A 17475-nucleotide genomic window follows, 5' to 3' on the forward strand; every position below is an offset into this window, starting at 1 on the left:
TAAAATGTTAACCCTTACTCAGCTGACATACATAACACATAACCTGTTTTATATCTATTGAAAATTCAGGTCAATACACATAAAATGCAAAAATTCTTTCAATCATTAATTCTGAAGTGAAAAAAAGAAGTTAAGAAAACAAAATCATTATAAGTTTCATGCAACTTGGCTTATGCTGTTAATGTAAACGTGAAATGTATTGCCAAAAACTATGTCCATTTATGAGTCATTTATCAATAGATAAAAAATTTAAATATTTGAAATAAAAACGAGGTTGGTCCAGTTATCTTTTTGAGACTGTTCCTACATCTTTTGTTAATGAATAAGTAGATAATGAATAATATTATTAATATCATTGAAACACATAGCATTTAAATTACCAAGTACAGGTGCAGCATCCACTAGTGTAGCCACAAAGAATGCTTTATCATCCTGGAAGTAGAACTGAGGGGAGGTAATTCTGAGTGGTGATGCTCCTGTTGCAGCAGCCACAGCATTTAGTGTTTCAAATAAAAACAATTGTTTGTATACTCTTACAGGGGCATCATAAGTGCCTGAAATTTAAATAACATTACAGTCAATTAAAAGTACTATAAATTACAATAAATATTCAAACTTAAGGAATTTTATCAAGAGTTTTTGATAAACTAAAGTATTCATGGATATCATTACTGCTCAGATGGAAACAAGTTTGGTCACAGTACTTTGATTTAAATTTACTCCAATTCCAACACATCAAAGGAGTAGGGGCATAGGGTTTCCATTGTGGAAACATCCTGCACAGCCAAGAAACAATAAAATAATTCAACAGAAGCTTTATTATAACTATTGGCATTATCTCACCAAATATAAAGTTGTTTCTTGGGTGCAAGATATGCAAATTAAGTCATAATTTGTTGCCATGATGGTAACTTGTTCGATGTCAAATTTATTTTGTTTTTCTTAGTACCTTAGACCATCGTCAAGTTTTCAGTTATTTAAGAATATGTATGACAACTTTTAAATTTGCAGTAACTTTTGGGCCAAATAAGGGCCTTATTGCCCCTACTCCTTTGGTTAAAAGTCCTCATTTGGTAACTTCTCTAATAAATCCATTCTCTAGAGAAACCAAACGGTTTAATTTTCAAATTTATATAAGAAACTTATTTGAAGTTCAATAAATCATCAGATGTCCCTCCAATCACATGCAATTCTTTTCCTGTCAAAGGGTGGCTAAATGAGTCATAATACTGTAGCAAAATATCTTAAAATACAAGATAAATGTCAATATTCCAGTTTAAAATTGTCAAGCATTCAGTGAAAATTCTGTTCAAATTTAGAAGTTAAAATCTCACTGATGACAATCACTGAAAAGGGGTATTTAACAAGTTTAATTAAGTTACCATAAAAAGTTAGTTTGAAACTGATGGTATCTGCTCCGGAAAAACATGGACTGATATCAAATACTGTCAATTCTGGATTCTCTTGGTCAAAGTCGTAAAACATGTAGGTTATGGTCTGTGGTACCTACAAATAAAAATCAAAACATTTGTTAATACATTTGTTTCTTATAATGAAAGCAGTTGGCTAATAGAGCTGCAAGATGAACTTGTGCCTAAAGAATGAAAGAAGAGAACCTGAAATATAATGAACCACAAGAACCACATGACATACTTACAAGAATGAACTTGAAACATATCGTTATTGTACCAAACATTAAATTCAAACAGATTTACGACAATGTCTACAATTCCCAAAATGTGCAACAATCATACATCTAACAATATTCCTGCTTGAATTAGGAGCAGAACCTCCTTGTAGTGAAGCCAGTTGAAATTGTATCAAATGTCTAGTGCTGTCCATTTTAGAAATGAAGCTGACAATTTATTGTAAACTTTTACTTTAATTTCATTTTAAATTTGTCATTACCTGTTCACCTTTCATTAACCCAACACGAACCACATTTAGTGTATTATAAAGTGTTTGTTCAAAAATCTTTATATTGTCCTGAAGACCCCACTCTCAGTGGTGGATTATGTCAGCCACAAAAAAAAACAATTCCCAGGATTTTGTTGTCTTTTAACAGTTTTTTTTAATATAAGGTTTTAAGAAACAGCAGCACACTTCAGTCTCAATCCTGTTTACTTTACCAGCTTGTGCTGCCAAACAGTAGTCGTTCACTTGACTTATCAAGTATAAACCAATTTTTCTGTGTTGTTTTGTGATACTGCTGCCTCCAAGAATTTAACACTGTTTATAAAGACAACATGGCCTTTTCATTGTTGGTATGTAACTTTTAGTAAAAATTGAAAAATTCAAATCTATTTAGATGCATCATCGGCTACTTACTGTTGGGAGTGTTACTATAAGTTGTATAGGTATATCACTTCCACCTGGGTTGGTATTTCCATCATTATTTGCCGATGTTTGGGTCATCTGAAAAATATATAAAATTATGAAATACTAGCTATAGAATTATCTAATACCTCTTCATATAATCCGAGAAGATACTCTCATGGTTTCACTTAAGATTTTTCAATCATGTCTGGTTTTGTCATATGATTATCACATCACTGAATATGACTATACACCCTTTTTTACTTGCCATGAGCAACACCATAAGAGCCTCTAGTAAAGCATGAGCTGCCTATCCTTCAATATGCAACAGTTGTTTTTCAAGCAGTTTGTAATGGACAGTTTTAACATTTATTTTTTTTTATTTTTTATCTTTTGGTAATGATTCTATGGTACAAATACAGTTTTTTTCATATTGTAAGAAAGAAACAGACTTAAAAGTTCAAAACTTAATGTTGCTCATTGAATCATAAAAAAAAGAGATCAAGGCCAGTACACTCTTGCCAGACAGTCAATTTAACTTGATACAAGTAACAAGTAAAATTTACAACATTCTTTAGACTGTATACCATTTCCTACTACTACAGGAGTGGTGGTCAGTATACTTACCTTAAGGTATTACTTATACTAATTAAGGAACTGAGCTTATCATGAGAAGTAAAGATTTTCATATCACTGAACTATGAAAAGAGGTCAAGGTCAGATAACTTTTTTAGATGGACATATATATGATGTGGTTCATAAATGTTTCTTGTTTCTCCTTTTTTATATAGATTAGACTGTTGATGTTCCTGTTTGAATGGTTTTACACTGGTCATATTTGGGGCCCTTTATAGCTTGCTGTTTGGTGTGAGCCAAGGCTCTGTGTTGCAGACTATACTTTGACCTATAATGGTTTATTTTTACAAATTTTGACTTGGATAGAGAGTTGTCTCATTGGCACTCATACCCCATCTTCTTATTTCTATATACATCTTACAATAAATCTATACACCCAATAGTCGCATTTTGATATAAGGTAAACTGACCTTATTACAAAAAATTTAATGTCAAGGACACATGCCAGATTGCAACTTCCTACCAAATGTCATCTGTATACATGATATAATGGCTTGTGAATCTCTTTCAATGATATAATTATTATAACAACAAAACAAAGCTTTAGGAAAAGTAATTCTTAATAATTCATATGATAAACATATAGTATTGAAAAAGAGTTTTTTTAAAAACAAAAAATTGAAATCCCTCTATATTATAAAATTACTTACAGCTAAGAAATAATATTCTAGTACAGCAGCATACATAAATCCTCCAAGAGAAAAGTCACTACGGTTTGAAATAAAAACATCACATAACAATCCTCTAGCAAATCTCTGAAAAATTCATAGCAAATATGTAACTTATCATGAGTTTTTCATTACCTAATTTGACTTTTTTTGTTATATATAAATGATTAAAAGATGTTTCAAGTCCTGTTGAATAAAATTAAATTGAATTCTAAATATTTTACCTTAAGATTAAATTGTACATGCATCACTTTTCTATAATATATAATTCAACCAATGTTTAAACACTTTACTGGAAATCTTAAATAAGTATACAATTGAGCACATATCCTTATTATAATAATGAAAACCTTGTTATAATTTATATTTCAAACATTGGCTCTGGTACATATGTGTTAAATATTCATGCAGTAAGGTGCAATTACCTGTCCTTCAAATGTAAAGTTACTATCCAAATAGAAGATCTGTTTTGGTGTTTTCATCCTCATAACAAAGGCATTGGTAGAAAGAGATTTAGTAACATTGATGGTAGAATCAAAGGAACCATTCTGAATAGGAATGATACTGCAGTTCTGTAGAGCCTTGTCAATAGCATAAGCAACACCTGAACAAAAGTCAATAATCATCATTAAAAAGTTTCAGTGTAAGCTTTGTAAAAAGTAGATGTGGATGATTTAGAAGTTGATTGTTTATAAAAAAAACAAAACAAAAAAAACCTGAATAATAGACAAAATGTTAAATGAATTTAAAATACTTTTTTGAAAACAATGGTTGTAATCCCTGCACCAGACAGTGATTTAAAAAGAATTCGATCTTCCTTTGGTAGGCATAGGTTCTCCTTTCATTAGACAACTCTGTATCATTTTATTCAAATTGATCAATATAATTTAATTATATAAGGAAGGCTTTTTTTTTTGTAACTATTTAGAACAGATTTCCCAGAAGTATGACCCAAATTGATGTTTTACACAAAGTACAGACCAACCAAGATATAAGCAAGTACAGATGCTGTAGAAAAGCATACATATTTGTAAACAATATCTTAATAGTTTGTGTACCTGTGTTGAAATCATGAATTTCAGCTGCTGCATCATTGTTTCCATAAGGCCATTGGCCACTTGGTCTAAAGTCATATCTCAGCAGGCTGTAATTGTCATCATAGTAAACCTTAAAGTAAAATATCATCAGTGAAATAAATATTCACAAATAAATGGTTTTAAAATTAATGTGACTTGTACCAATAAACAAGAATTATTAAATATGACCAATCTAAGAATCACCTCTGTTGTGTTTTTAACCTGAGCACACAACTTCTATATTATTGCAAATGCAAAGTAAAAATAAGTAACAGTCTGGTACCCTCAGGGACTGACAGTTTACTAACAGTAGTAACAACTCATTAGAAATAAAAAAACACTATTTGATTTCTGTGCAATTCAACACATGGTCCTTGAATCAAATTCTTCTTATAAATCATCTTCATGGAGAAAAAATCTATGCTGCTTGAAATCTTTTTCGTCTTTTTAATTTGTGTGGTTCTGATACTTACATCCACTTCTTGTACCCCACCAGTACCAATGATTTCCTCTCTATATAGAAAAGCTTTATTTAATTGTGGTATCATTCTTGTCTGCTTTCTTCCTGGACAGACAACTCCTGATGGAGTCTACAATAAACAACATATTTGATATAATATTTGAATGAGTATAAGAAGTTAATATTGATTATTATTGCATAGCAATATAATATTTCCCACAGAAAGTAACCAAAAGTTAGCATGCAATAAATTCTAATATTGCACTAGTGCAATAAATCTGCAAAATTCATGACGTCATCAACGACAAATTCTTAGTTTAAATCAATTTTTACTTTCAAATATTATATTGCTATACAATAAAAGGGTTATTGCATGAATATTGGGGAATATTGTCCCTCGTAAAACATATATTGCACTCGCAAGCTTGTGCAAATATAAAATTCTACTCAGGACAATATTCCCCAATATTCATGCAATAACCCTATAATATACACAATGTTTAAAGATTTGACATGAACAGTAGAACAATGTTTGTGACTTTGAACCTCTTCAAAGTTTAAAGACATTCTAATTTATTTATGGCAATCAATCTGGTTGTGGACAACAATCATCACACCAAGTGTCATTAATATCTCTCAGACATTCAAAAGTCTTAAAGTCTGACATTAATTTGTTTATCATGCAGATACTGAGAATAAAATTGTGTCATTTACGAAATACAACACAATGACAGATTAAAAATATTCCAAGTATTATTTATATTCACTCAGGCATTTAAAGGATAAGTTAGATGGACAGACACAAATATTCTAAATTTTTTAATCCACAAAACTTTTTGGTGTATATGTAAGCCTATCTTATATATATCTGAATACAATATATTTCAGTGAATATTTCTATACAGTCCCATATAACACTAGAATTAAATTGCTATATATAATATAATTACAAAATTGTTCGGACACAGATTTTCAAAATTATCATTCATAAAAATATTGTCCGAATATAAGCCTTTCATAGCTAGCAATATCATATAAAAGAGTGTACTCAAATTTCTATCAGCCAGCAAAAACCTAATACATGTAAAATTAATACAATATAAACCTCAAAAACAGTGTGATCAGCATAAACAGCAGCTCTGAAATCTGTGTAGTCATAGTAATGATGTATTTTGTATGTGGTACCATCAGACTGTATCATAACACCAGTTACTTCAGCACGAACAGGTATCTGAGGCCAACCAGCAGCTGTTACCCAGTTTTGATCTAATGATAAATAGTTTTTATTGTTATATCAAAAATGTCTTTCTGATATACAAGTATTACTGCTATATGGTCAAGATTGCTTTCATTTTGCAATGTCTAAGGTGAATTTAAAATTTTAACTTTGCATCACATTATAACAATATAACACATTCAATCTAAATTTTGAATTGGAGTTAATCTTCCTTTGTCCTTTAATGTGTAGTTGAAAGTGTATGATTTAGAAAAAATAGATTCTATTCCATCCACATTTTATGTAATTTTCAATTGAATAGTCATCTTGATAATTATACACATCATTTTGTAACCTGAAAATCTGAGTAAATGATCATTAATAATACATTAATAAACTGCTTGACATCGACATTTTTTAGATTGAAAGAAAGTTCACCCCTCTGTGCTATGATGTTTGTACTCTCTTAAGTAGCCACAAAGCCTTGATGGCCCAAGTATAGAATACGTTTAAGTAGTTCCAGCAATATTCGAAATATCCATACGCCAATACTTTAAATATGTTTAGGCGCGCAACAATCTGAAGGCCTAGTTCCGGCAATAATTGAAATATTCATTCGCTGAAACATTAAATATGTTCTTGTGGGTCGGTGTTTTTGGGGGTTAACATAACAGCTGTTAATATGTCAATGTGGATAGGGACTAGCATGAGGTTGGATACTCAATTAAATAGTCAGCAAGTTTACAGGTCAGCAGGTCGACAGGTCAGCAGGTCGATAGGTCAGCAGGTCGACAGGTCAGCAAGTCGACAGGTCAGCAGGTCGACAGGTCAGCAGGACAACAGGTCAGAAGATGTTTCATGTTATCCATAGATTATTAGTCATTAAGTCAGGATGTTGTGTAGAGGGAAGGTTTGGTACTCAGTTAAATAGTCAGCAAGTCGACAGGTCAGCAGGTCGACAGGTCAGCAGGTCAACAGGTCAGCAGGTCGACAGGTCAGCAGGGCGACAGGTCAGCAGGTCGACGGGTTAACAGGTCAGCAGGTCGACAGGTCGACATGTCAGCAGGACGACTGGTCGACAGGTCGACAGGTCAGCAGGTCAACAGGTCAGCAGGTTGACAGGTCAGCAGATGTTTCATGTTATCCATAGATTATTTGTCCATAGACGTTTTCCATAAATTTTTAAAGGACATTGCAATCTTTAATGAAAAAAAATGAAACGGCCAATAAAAGATAAACTAAAATGGATTAAAAAGCGCCACTGTAAACTTAAAGAAAAAGTAATTGACGAGTTTTGTTTTGTTGAAATTTAATTTTTCCTCTCAAATAAAATATACAATCACTTCTTTTATATATTAGATGAAAAACTATAAATAGCTTATACTGTTATTGAATGTGTTGATGCTTATGTTTTTTTATCTGTAGAACCGTTTGCCTAAACTTTTAAAAATTATAAAAAAAGAAATAGCTACATTTTCGACTTGTCGGACTGTCAATCAAGCTAATTGTTGACATGTCGCTGTCGACCTATCGACCTGTCTGCCTGTCGACCTGTCGGCCTGTCAATCTGTCAACCTGTCGACCTGTCGGCCTGTCGACCTGTCGACCTGTCGGCCTGTCGACCTGTCGATCTGTCGACCTGTCGACCTGTCAATCCCAACTTAATATGGCGATTAAACATAACTACAATCTTCAAATAATAAACCTGGAAAATAATTTAACTTGTATAAAAACCGATTTACTTCATTTGACTTAAATATAAGTCCGATGGTACTACAATCACGTATTCTATACTTGATCCGCCTTGATAATATAGCCATTAAGCATTTAAGTCAGTAACAATATGATTTGATTGTATTCATGCAAACTTTAGCCCAACATGCATTTTCATTATCATATACCGGTATACCTGTAAAGTAATAATCCAGAGTAAAGTTGGCTTTGACTGCTGACCAGTACATACAAGTTCTCCAATGATCTACATATACTCCTCTTATTTGTGTTTTTCCTATGTATTGCTAAAATAAAAATAAACTTTTATACACTGAAATAAGACTAACTCAAGAATTGCTATATAAGCCGCCTTTTTTTGCCAGATTAACTTAGATCACAAATATCTTATATGTTTATATAGTTGCATGAAATATATCTTTTTAATCATAAGCATGATAAGTAGACTTTCAGTCTGATAATCTTTACCGCAAAGGTTGTGATTTATATTATTTTTCAGCCAGTGTTAGTCAGGCTGGCAATACTTTGTCCACATTTAATGTATAACTTGAGGGACAGGTGTGTAAATTGAGAATCTTACTGGTTTATTGTGAAATTGTTCATGCAATGAGAGCCTGAAGGATTTTAATAATCTGATAAATGAATATGGAAAAAAAGATTTTTGGAACTTTCACACTTGTCAGGATTAAATGAATCAAATATCAGATAAATAAAAGTGAATATCATATGGAAAATGTAAAAGATCCAAATAATGTTCAGAAATTTGGACTTAATGTTATCTTTTGAAACCCTGTCTTGAAAATTTTCTGAATATAGCACAACTATCTAATAGACATACACATACCTCTCCAAATTTCTTTGCAAAGTGTAACACACCACTGGTAGTAAACACATGTGGTAATCCTTTTATAAACGATAGGCCAAATAAAAGATTATTGTCATCATTGGTCAAGTTGTGTACTACACAAGCCTGGTCAGCTGAAATAAAAGTATCAATTAATATAGTTTTATTCTAACCTTAAATAAATTATATTTTGTGAGGACACAAATGGAATATTTAATATTTTATTTATCTTTTTTTTTCTTATTACAGAAAAGACTGACTAGAAACTAAATATATGTAAAGTAAAAACCACTTTTATTTACAAGTTAAGATTACTACTTTTAATAAAAAAATATAAGTAATTTAATTGATTATCATTTCTAACAGACAATTTACAGTTCATAATGTGTTACTTATATTTTTTTTAATTTGCAAGAGAAAAAATGCTGTTCTTATATTGTTGTGCTAAATCAAGATGAAAAGTAAATAACTGTTACTACTCAAACAGTGTTCGAATTATATTTTGGAGTTGCCAAATGTAATTGAAACCTCAGAGTTTCAAACAACCTTGTTTTATAGTTCATCTTATGTTGTACTGTTACACCACTGTCCCAGGTTAGGGGGAGGGTTGGGATCCTGCTAACATGTTTAACCCCATCACATTCTGTATGTATGTGCCTGTCCCAAGTCAGGAGCCTGTAATTCAGTGGTTATTGTTTGTTGATGTGTTACATACATGTATTTGTTTTTCGTTCATTTTTTGTACATTAATTAGGCAGTTAGTTTTCTAGTTTGAATTGTTTTACATTTGTCATTTAGGGCTTTTTATAGCTGACTATGCTGTAAGGGCTTTGCTCATTGTTTAAGGCTGTACAATGACCTATAGTTGTTAATTTCTGTGTCATTTGGTCTCTTGCGGAGAGTTGTCTCATTGGCAATCATACCACATCTTCTATCTTATACTCATTGAGATTTTACTCAGGTGTCTAGAGAATCAATAGCTCTACCACAAGCACACAAACCCAGTTCTCATTCCCATTTAAATGCACAATTATTAACCGAAAACTAGCAATAGAGACAACATTCTATTCTCTTATAATACTTACGTTGTACATAAAACAGCTGATCATTAGCATAATCAAAAATGAGTTTATATATAGCTCCAGATCTCATTAAAGAAAGAGAAGCTTGATTGTTAGGATTGTCAAAGTATTCTTCTCCTGACATTGTGTAATTTTTGTCTATTATGGCGGCTTCAATTCTGGTCTGGAACGAAGAAGGTAGATTTGGAAATGGTGGAGCTGTAACAGAAAGCATAACATGGAAAATTTAACAATAATTTCATCAAAAAGGTAGGATGTTTAATGTATATACAGTGATATATACATCTTGTATATGAAATAGAAATGGGGAGACCCTTGTGGGTAGTTAAAGACTTTAAAACTCCTTAGAAATAGTAGATTTAAATAAAATAATATTGAATTGTGTTGTTGTGTATTTTTTCAGTAAGGGGTAGATATTTGCAAAATGTTTAAGTATCCTTCAATGCATATACTGTGACAGAATATATAAATGAAGGTCTTGTTTTTTCAAAGAGATTTCTCCTACAGAATTATACATGTATATTGGTATTATGAGCAAATCTCCCAGCACTTGTTCCTTCTAGTGAGAGAATATGGAAACACTCAAATTGGTCAAACTTTCTTCTTGTTTTTGATATCATACATGTATTTGACCTTAAACAATCCTAAATCAATTTCATAACTTAAGGATAGAGAGATAAATGTGTCCTATACACCATATAAAAATTCTGTTTCAAACTAATTTGAATTGTTTTACATTGTCTTATCGGGGCCTTTTATAGCTGACTATGCGGTATGGGCTTTGCTCATTGTTGAAGGCTGTACGGTGACCTATAGTTGTTAATGTCTGTGTCATTTTGGTCTTTTGTGGATAGTTGTCTCATTGGCAATCATACCAGATCTTCTTTTTTATAACTTTTATTCTATGTTACTAACCATAACTTGGGCATAAGGGTTGTGATTTTTTTTGTTCTCACCATTCATTTTGTTATTTCTGTTGTACCCATCATTGAGGGTACATGATATTGTACTTTTCACCCTGCTCCCCACTATTTAAACGGTTGTTATACATGTATCTATTGTACTCATCATAATAGCCATTAATAGGGTTTAATTTTATATTTCTATTTCACTCACCAATGGGTTGTGAAGTCTACTGTTACTCACCATTAGGGTTTTGATTTTTTATTGTACTCATAATAAGGGTTGTGCTATCTATTGAACTCACCATTGCAGTTGTTAGTTGTGTTGTAATTACCACTTATAGCATGATTAGGATTGTGATTTTTATAATTTCTCTATAGAACTTAATAATTCTCAATAGGGTGGTGAATTTTATTAGACTTACCATTAGGGTTGTTGGTTTGTGCATCTGTAGGTTTCTGACAGTACTGTGCTTGTGCTATAACATATTGTACATACAATAAGGAAATCAGACACAGTCTACAAATAGTCTTACTCCCCTGAAAAATAAATAAGCACTAAAATTAAGCTATTTTTTTTTTATTACATTTCATTTCCCATTAACCTCAATTAACTAAATGCAGGCACTGAAACTGTATAAAGATTAATGTTCTCATACCTACCAACTGTCATTATTTGACAGAGATTTCCCCAATGGAGGCACACGCACATGTCTCAGAAAAAAATTCCTTTATACCTTAATATCAAAGTATATACAGAAAATATTTTTCTGAGACAAGTGCCTGCATTCATGGATATTCCCTATTGGAAATGTTGAAAGAGCAATTTTGTCTACAAATTAAAACAAAACAATCAATTTTACCATGTGAATATGATTTTAAAAGTAGGAAGAAGCAAATAAACATCATTTAAACAAATCTGAAGGCCCCTTAAAAGGTTTTGTGGGACTAGGAAAGCCAATTCTTGCATTGTAAAACCCCCATGGGCATCTTGAAATGTTTGCAGGTCTGTGATCTATGAAAAAATATGAATAAGACACTGGAGAATCTGAGACTACTTTAACACATATATGTTATAGCTGGGACTGTTGTACTAGTATAATGCACCTTATCGCTATTAGTCCGCCATTACTGGATATCACACAGGTTCCCGTAAATTTTTGACGTCACAAAACAAAATATCCGACGGTACAATGGAAAAGTGATTGTTGTATGCCTCAAAAGATCCAGTGGCCGGGTCAGCCGGGATTAGCGATAAGGTGTATAGTCCCAAGTAATACTAACAGTGATCTCGGGGAGAATTAGCTGCGGAACCGTAGCTCTTAGGTCCTTATGTTATTTTTTGACTATTTGCGGACCATCTATCTATGGTCCGCAAATAGTCAAAAAATAACACAAGGACCTAAGAGCTACGGTTCCGCAGCTAGGGGAGAATGAGAAGAAAAAAAGTTGTATTATGGTACTTTATCAAAGTAAGAATTTAGCACGGTGTTCAGGATATATTTCATATAAAGTAACAGTACCTCCAAGATAAATCCCGATTGCTAAAGCAAGATCTGTTCATAAAATAATTATCTTAATGCTTTCCTTCACATTAAATACGACCGGAAGTCTCAATACTAATTAACAGAACAATGACGGAAGCGTAACTGAATGGACCCGTTAATTCAAAAACTGCACGTTGTCTGTTTAAATAATACGGTGGAAGATTAAATTCATAATTAAACTGTCATTAAACAACGTACAACCAAAAACAGATACACGTCTATTATAATTCTACATTGAAAGTTTTGCACTGGACATTCACACGAAGGAAGAGACATGTAGGGCCTAAATCTGACATCTGAAATGAGGGGGGGGGGGGGGTAGCTGTTATGCTGTTATGGGGCATTTTAATTCTTTGTTATCTGTTATTCTGAAAATATATTTGCTGTTAGCTGTTATTGTCTTATTCTTTGTTAGCTGTTTTAGGTTTTTAGTTTTTTTGTTATCTGTTATTGTGATAATGAGGCCCCTCATGGGGGGGTCCTAGTAATCACATAATCACCATTTTTTTGCCAATATAATCACATAATCATTAAATATTTGCTTATCTTTAGTAATCAAATAATCATAAACTAAAAATACAGTCCTAGGTAATCAAATAATCATGAAATATTTGGCTTAATAATCAAATAATCATTAAAAAAACGGCCAAGTAATCACATAATCAAAAACCCCATGAGGGCCCTCGATAATGTATTTGCTGTTAACTGTTATTGAAAATTGGGATGTTAACATTTTTTAGACAGCCAAAATTCGGTAGAAATTGAAGATCATTGGACATTGGAGTCTACCACTACTAATATGTTGGTCCCGTATTTGGAGAAGGATTCCATTAACATATACCCAATGGCCATCACAAAAGTGAGGTCCAGGACAATTCCATTATATCTTACGATTATCCTTCGTAAAAGCTTTTATATTATATGGTACATAGACTCAGCTCTTTTCAAAGCAGAACCAACTACATTGTACAATAAAAGTTCCCACCATGTACTAGGTTCCGAAACTGCACATAACTCATTACAATTAAAGATGTATTTCAACTTCAAGCCACAGTTCCCCTATTGAACTATGTATTCTACTTACTAGTAGACTTGGTACAATCAAAAACCTGATAAAAATTTGTTCAAATAAGGCCTTTGAAAATAGTGGAATAAATTACTTTTGGAGTGTCAAAATTGGTCCTACTTGATAAATTGCATGCTTATAATTGGTGCTTTTGATTTTTCTACCCTATATACAACTTTGCCTCATAGTCTTATTCAGAAAAATTCACACACTTCATTAAATGGGCATTTAAAAAAGTCAGAATGCGAATACAAATCTATGGAGCACTCTGTATTTCCAGACAAACTTAAAGAGGCTCAAGTGGTGCCACTTCACAAGAAGAATAGTCAACTGGAAGTTGGCAACTATAGGCCAGCCAGTATTTTACCTGTTGTATCAAAGTTTTTCGAGAGAGCCATCTTCAAGCAGCTAGTTGATTTTTTTTTCAAAATATATTTCACCCATATTTGTCTGCCTTTAGAGCAGGATGCGGCTGCCAGACAGCACTTTTGAAAATCATTGAGGATGAAGGCTATTGATGATAATCAATATATTGCTGCTGTGTTGATGGACCTCTCGAAAGCCTTTGATTGCCTTCCTCATGATTTGCTAATTTTAAAACTAAAGGCATATGGGTTATCGGAAACAGCTTTAAGCTTAATAGACAGCTATTTAAGTAAAAGAAAACAATGTGTAAAAGTTGGTATAGATATTAGTACCTGGAAAGATATATATAAAGGTGTGCCGCAAGGCTCTATATTAGGACCTGTACTTTTTAACATTTTCTTGAATGACATTTTCATTTTGTTTCAAACAGTTCATTGTATAATTATGCAGATGACAATACTTTATCATATTCACACTCTGATATAGACACTGTGGTAAATATTTTAGAAAAAGATAGCTTAGAGCTAATAAATTGGTTCAGTCTAAATCATATGAAGGCCAACCCTGACAAATTTCAGGCAATAGCCATAGGCAAGAAAACTGAAAATAAAAACATTTCATTTAATTTAGATGGAAATATTATACATTGTGAAAAAGAAGTAAAATTATTGGGTGTAACAATTGATTATCAACTTAAGTTTGATGCCCATATTTCCAATATTTGTAAAAAGGCATCAAGACAATTACATGTACTTAAACGTATTGGTAAAAATTTAACAAAATTAGGTAGACTTACTATATATTATTCATTTATAATGTCAAATTTTAATTATTGTCCTGTAATATGGCACTTCTGTGGTGAGTGTAACACCAGAAAAATAGAGAAAATACAGGAGCGTGCCCTTAGATTTATATATGAAGACTATTGTAGTACCTATGAACAACTATTAATTAAATCAAAATTACCAAGCTTAGAAATCAGAAGAATTAGAATGATAGCAATAGAGGTATATAAAATTATTAATAAACAATGTCCATTATATCTACATGAACTTATTGAAATTAAAAAATGTAATTACTCTTTTAGAAATAACAACATAGCAGATTTTCCCAGGGTAAGGACAACTACCCATGGGCTACACTCATTTAGATATGCAGGAGCCAAACTCTGGAACGAACTGCCAAATAAAATGAGGGACGAAATGCCATTGGGTCAAATTAAAAGTTTGGTTGGTAATTGGGAGGGCAGTTCGTGTCAGTGTTCCTCCTGCAGATCTCAATGAGCTGTAGATCAGTTTATTTATTTATCATGTATACTCTGGCTTTTAAATTATTTGGCATAATTTTTTTAATATGTGTTCTTAATGCTTGAATTACTTTTAGTGCTTTATAATTGCTATTGCATGAATGTTAGTTTATCTGCATTTTATGTTTGCTTATATGCTTTAATTGTGCTAATTAATTGTTGTGCTTGATAACATTATTTATTTTGCATGTTTTATGTGTTTTATGTATTGCGCTTGTCTTATATGTATGTCGGATAAAAGCTCTACAGAGCTTATGTTGTATTATTATATGTATAACCGACTTTAAATAAATCTTTTATGCTTTATGCTTTATTTATATATATATTCAAACTCTTTTAGGTCATTTTTTAATAGCAACAAACACAAGAACTATGTCAATTGGACCTACTTGAATTTTTAATAGATATAATTTTTGTCTCTTTGACATATTCCCCATTTCCATTCTCAATTTTATTACACATTATTTAAATTACAAACATGTGTGAGTTTCGATATTTGTACAAAAATAAATGCTGAAAAAAGTATTCCATAACAAATAAACAGCTACGCCATGAGTGCATGATACGCCCGTCACCTTTTTGAAATATTCGATAACTTCTCAATGTCATATCAGATATTTATAAAAATCAGTCAATATATATCATGCATATAAACAATACATCAAAGTTTCATGAGAACTGCAGAGAACATTTTTGAGTTATTGTCCGAAAACTGGAAAATACTATCTTTTTTAATGAATAAACCCCTTAACTGAATAACATTAAAACGGAAATAAAAAAAAATCGAAAGGGCGCTTACAACAATAGACATAAACTATTCAGCAAAGTTTCATGAGAACTGCTGTTGTGTTAATGTCCAAAAACTAGAAAATCCTCCCTTTTAATTAATAAAAATCCTTAACACGGAAACGTAAAATCTAAAATTTATAAAAATTGAAAGGGAGCTCATGTCAATAGATATCTATAAACAATTCACCAAAATTCCTTGCAAATTTGTGAAAGGATTTTTGAGGTATTATCAGAAAACTGGAAAAAACACCATTTTTATGGAATCAAACCCCATTACTCAGAAACTTAAAATCTAAAATTTACAAAAAAAAACAATAGGGAGCTCACGTCAATAGATATAAACAATTTCCAAATTTTTTATGTAAATTGGTTAAAGAATGTTTGAGTTAATGTCCGACATGTTGATTACGGACGGACAAGAATATACCAAATACATATCTAGATAATTACATAATTCTGAAAACCATGTTCATCGAAAATGGAATTCATTACAAAGGATTGTACCCGTAATAAGAAATACTGGATTTGTCAAGGACCCGACTTATTTTAATATTTCATTTACTGTTATCTGTTTTTATCCATTTTAGTTCCTTGTTATCAGTTATAAGCCAAATCAATTTGCTGTTTTGCTGTTATTGGGACCCCCCTTGCCCCCCTCTGAAATGTTTCACGGTCTCGTCGGAATTAAATTATAAAATTACCAAATGAATATTAAAAATTATAAACCGAGAACAGACATTAATTATATGACACAAGGTAGTGTTATAAAAAGGGATAAAAGTTTTTTTATAAATCAGATTTGTTGTAGTTTAACAGTCTTTCCCATTACATCATTTAATTATTACAACTTATCTGGGTTGATTCTCACAAGGGATTTAGAATCAAAATCTGTCCCAATCTAATTAAAAACCGATCTCTCATCGCTTCTGTTTCTGATATGTCGCGTGGGAGCCACGCGACATATCAGAAACAGGAGCGAAGAGAGATCGGCTTTTAATTAGATTGAATCTGTCCAATACCGTAAAATGTGTCCGCTGAACTTTGTTTCCTAGGTAATTAAGTATATGTACATAGTATTACAGCCATTACTTGAAGTCCTAGACAGATTTTCAAATGAGTCAATAATTAGTAATTAATTATAAAAATGAAGATGTGGTATGATTGCCAATGAGACAACTCTCTACCAACTGTTCACAAGAGACCAAATGACAATTCAACAAATATGTGTCACCGTACGGTAGTATGTGCATATACTTATAATTCAGTCTGGCATACCATGGAACATGGACTAATTTATCCAAGAAGCATAGCCAGGGGACATACTTGTCAGTATACCGAATTTATGATCTACAGATTTTTTTTTTATATTTCTTAAACGAATCATTGTTTTTTTTCTTTTTGATTATCTCCATTTCTTGCACTTAGTTTTCTCTGTGTATTTGCGCATGAAACTTGAGTCCGTTTCGTTAA

The 17475-nt window shown here is 31.9% G+C and overlaps 1 protein-coding gene across 2 annotated transcripts in view; it reads right to left on the reverse strand.

Moving 5' to 3' along the window:
- Window positions 1-17475, reverse strand: part of LOC143048106 (uncharacterized) — a 28980-nt gene that overhangs the window by 7762 nt on the left and 3743 nt on the right. The window contains exons 2-13 of one of the 2 annotated variants that reach the window (XM_076221560.1): window positions 11357-11471; window positions 10033-10227; window positions 8948-9081; window positions 8282-8390; window positions 6262-6422; window positions 5170-5286; window positions 4679-4787; window positions 4046-4224; window positions 3603-3707; window positions 2329-2415; window positions 1383-1506; window positions 381-554 (exon numbers count right to left, since the gene is read on the reverse strand). In XM_076221560.1, coding sequence (XP_076077675.1) covers window positions 381-554; window positions 1383-1506; window positions 2329-2415; window positions 3603-3707; window positions 4046-4224; window positions 4679-4787; window positions 5170-5286; window positions 6262-6422; window positions 8282-8390; window positions 8948-9081; window positions 10033-10227; window positions 11357-11471 — 1609 coding nt within the window. Of the gene's footprint in view, window positions 1-380; window positions 555-1378; window positions 1507-2328; window positions 2416-3602; window positions 3708-4045; window positions 4225-4678; window positions 4788-5169; window positions 5287-6261; window positions 6423-8281; window positions 8391-8947; window positions 9082-10032; window positions 10228-11356; window positions 11472-17475 lie in introns of both variants that reach the window. The other variant, XM_076221570.1, reaches the window with a different exon arrangement.

This window comes from Mytilus galloprovincialis, chromosome 1, assembly GCF_965363235.1.
Source record: "Mytilus galloprovincialis chromosome 1, xbMytGall1.hap1.1, whole genome shotgun sequence".
NCBI classification, from domain to species: domain Eukaryota; kingdom Metazoa; phylum Mollusca; class Bivalvia; order Mytilida; family Mytilidae; genus Mytilus; species Mytilus galloprovincialis.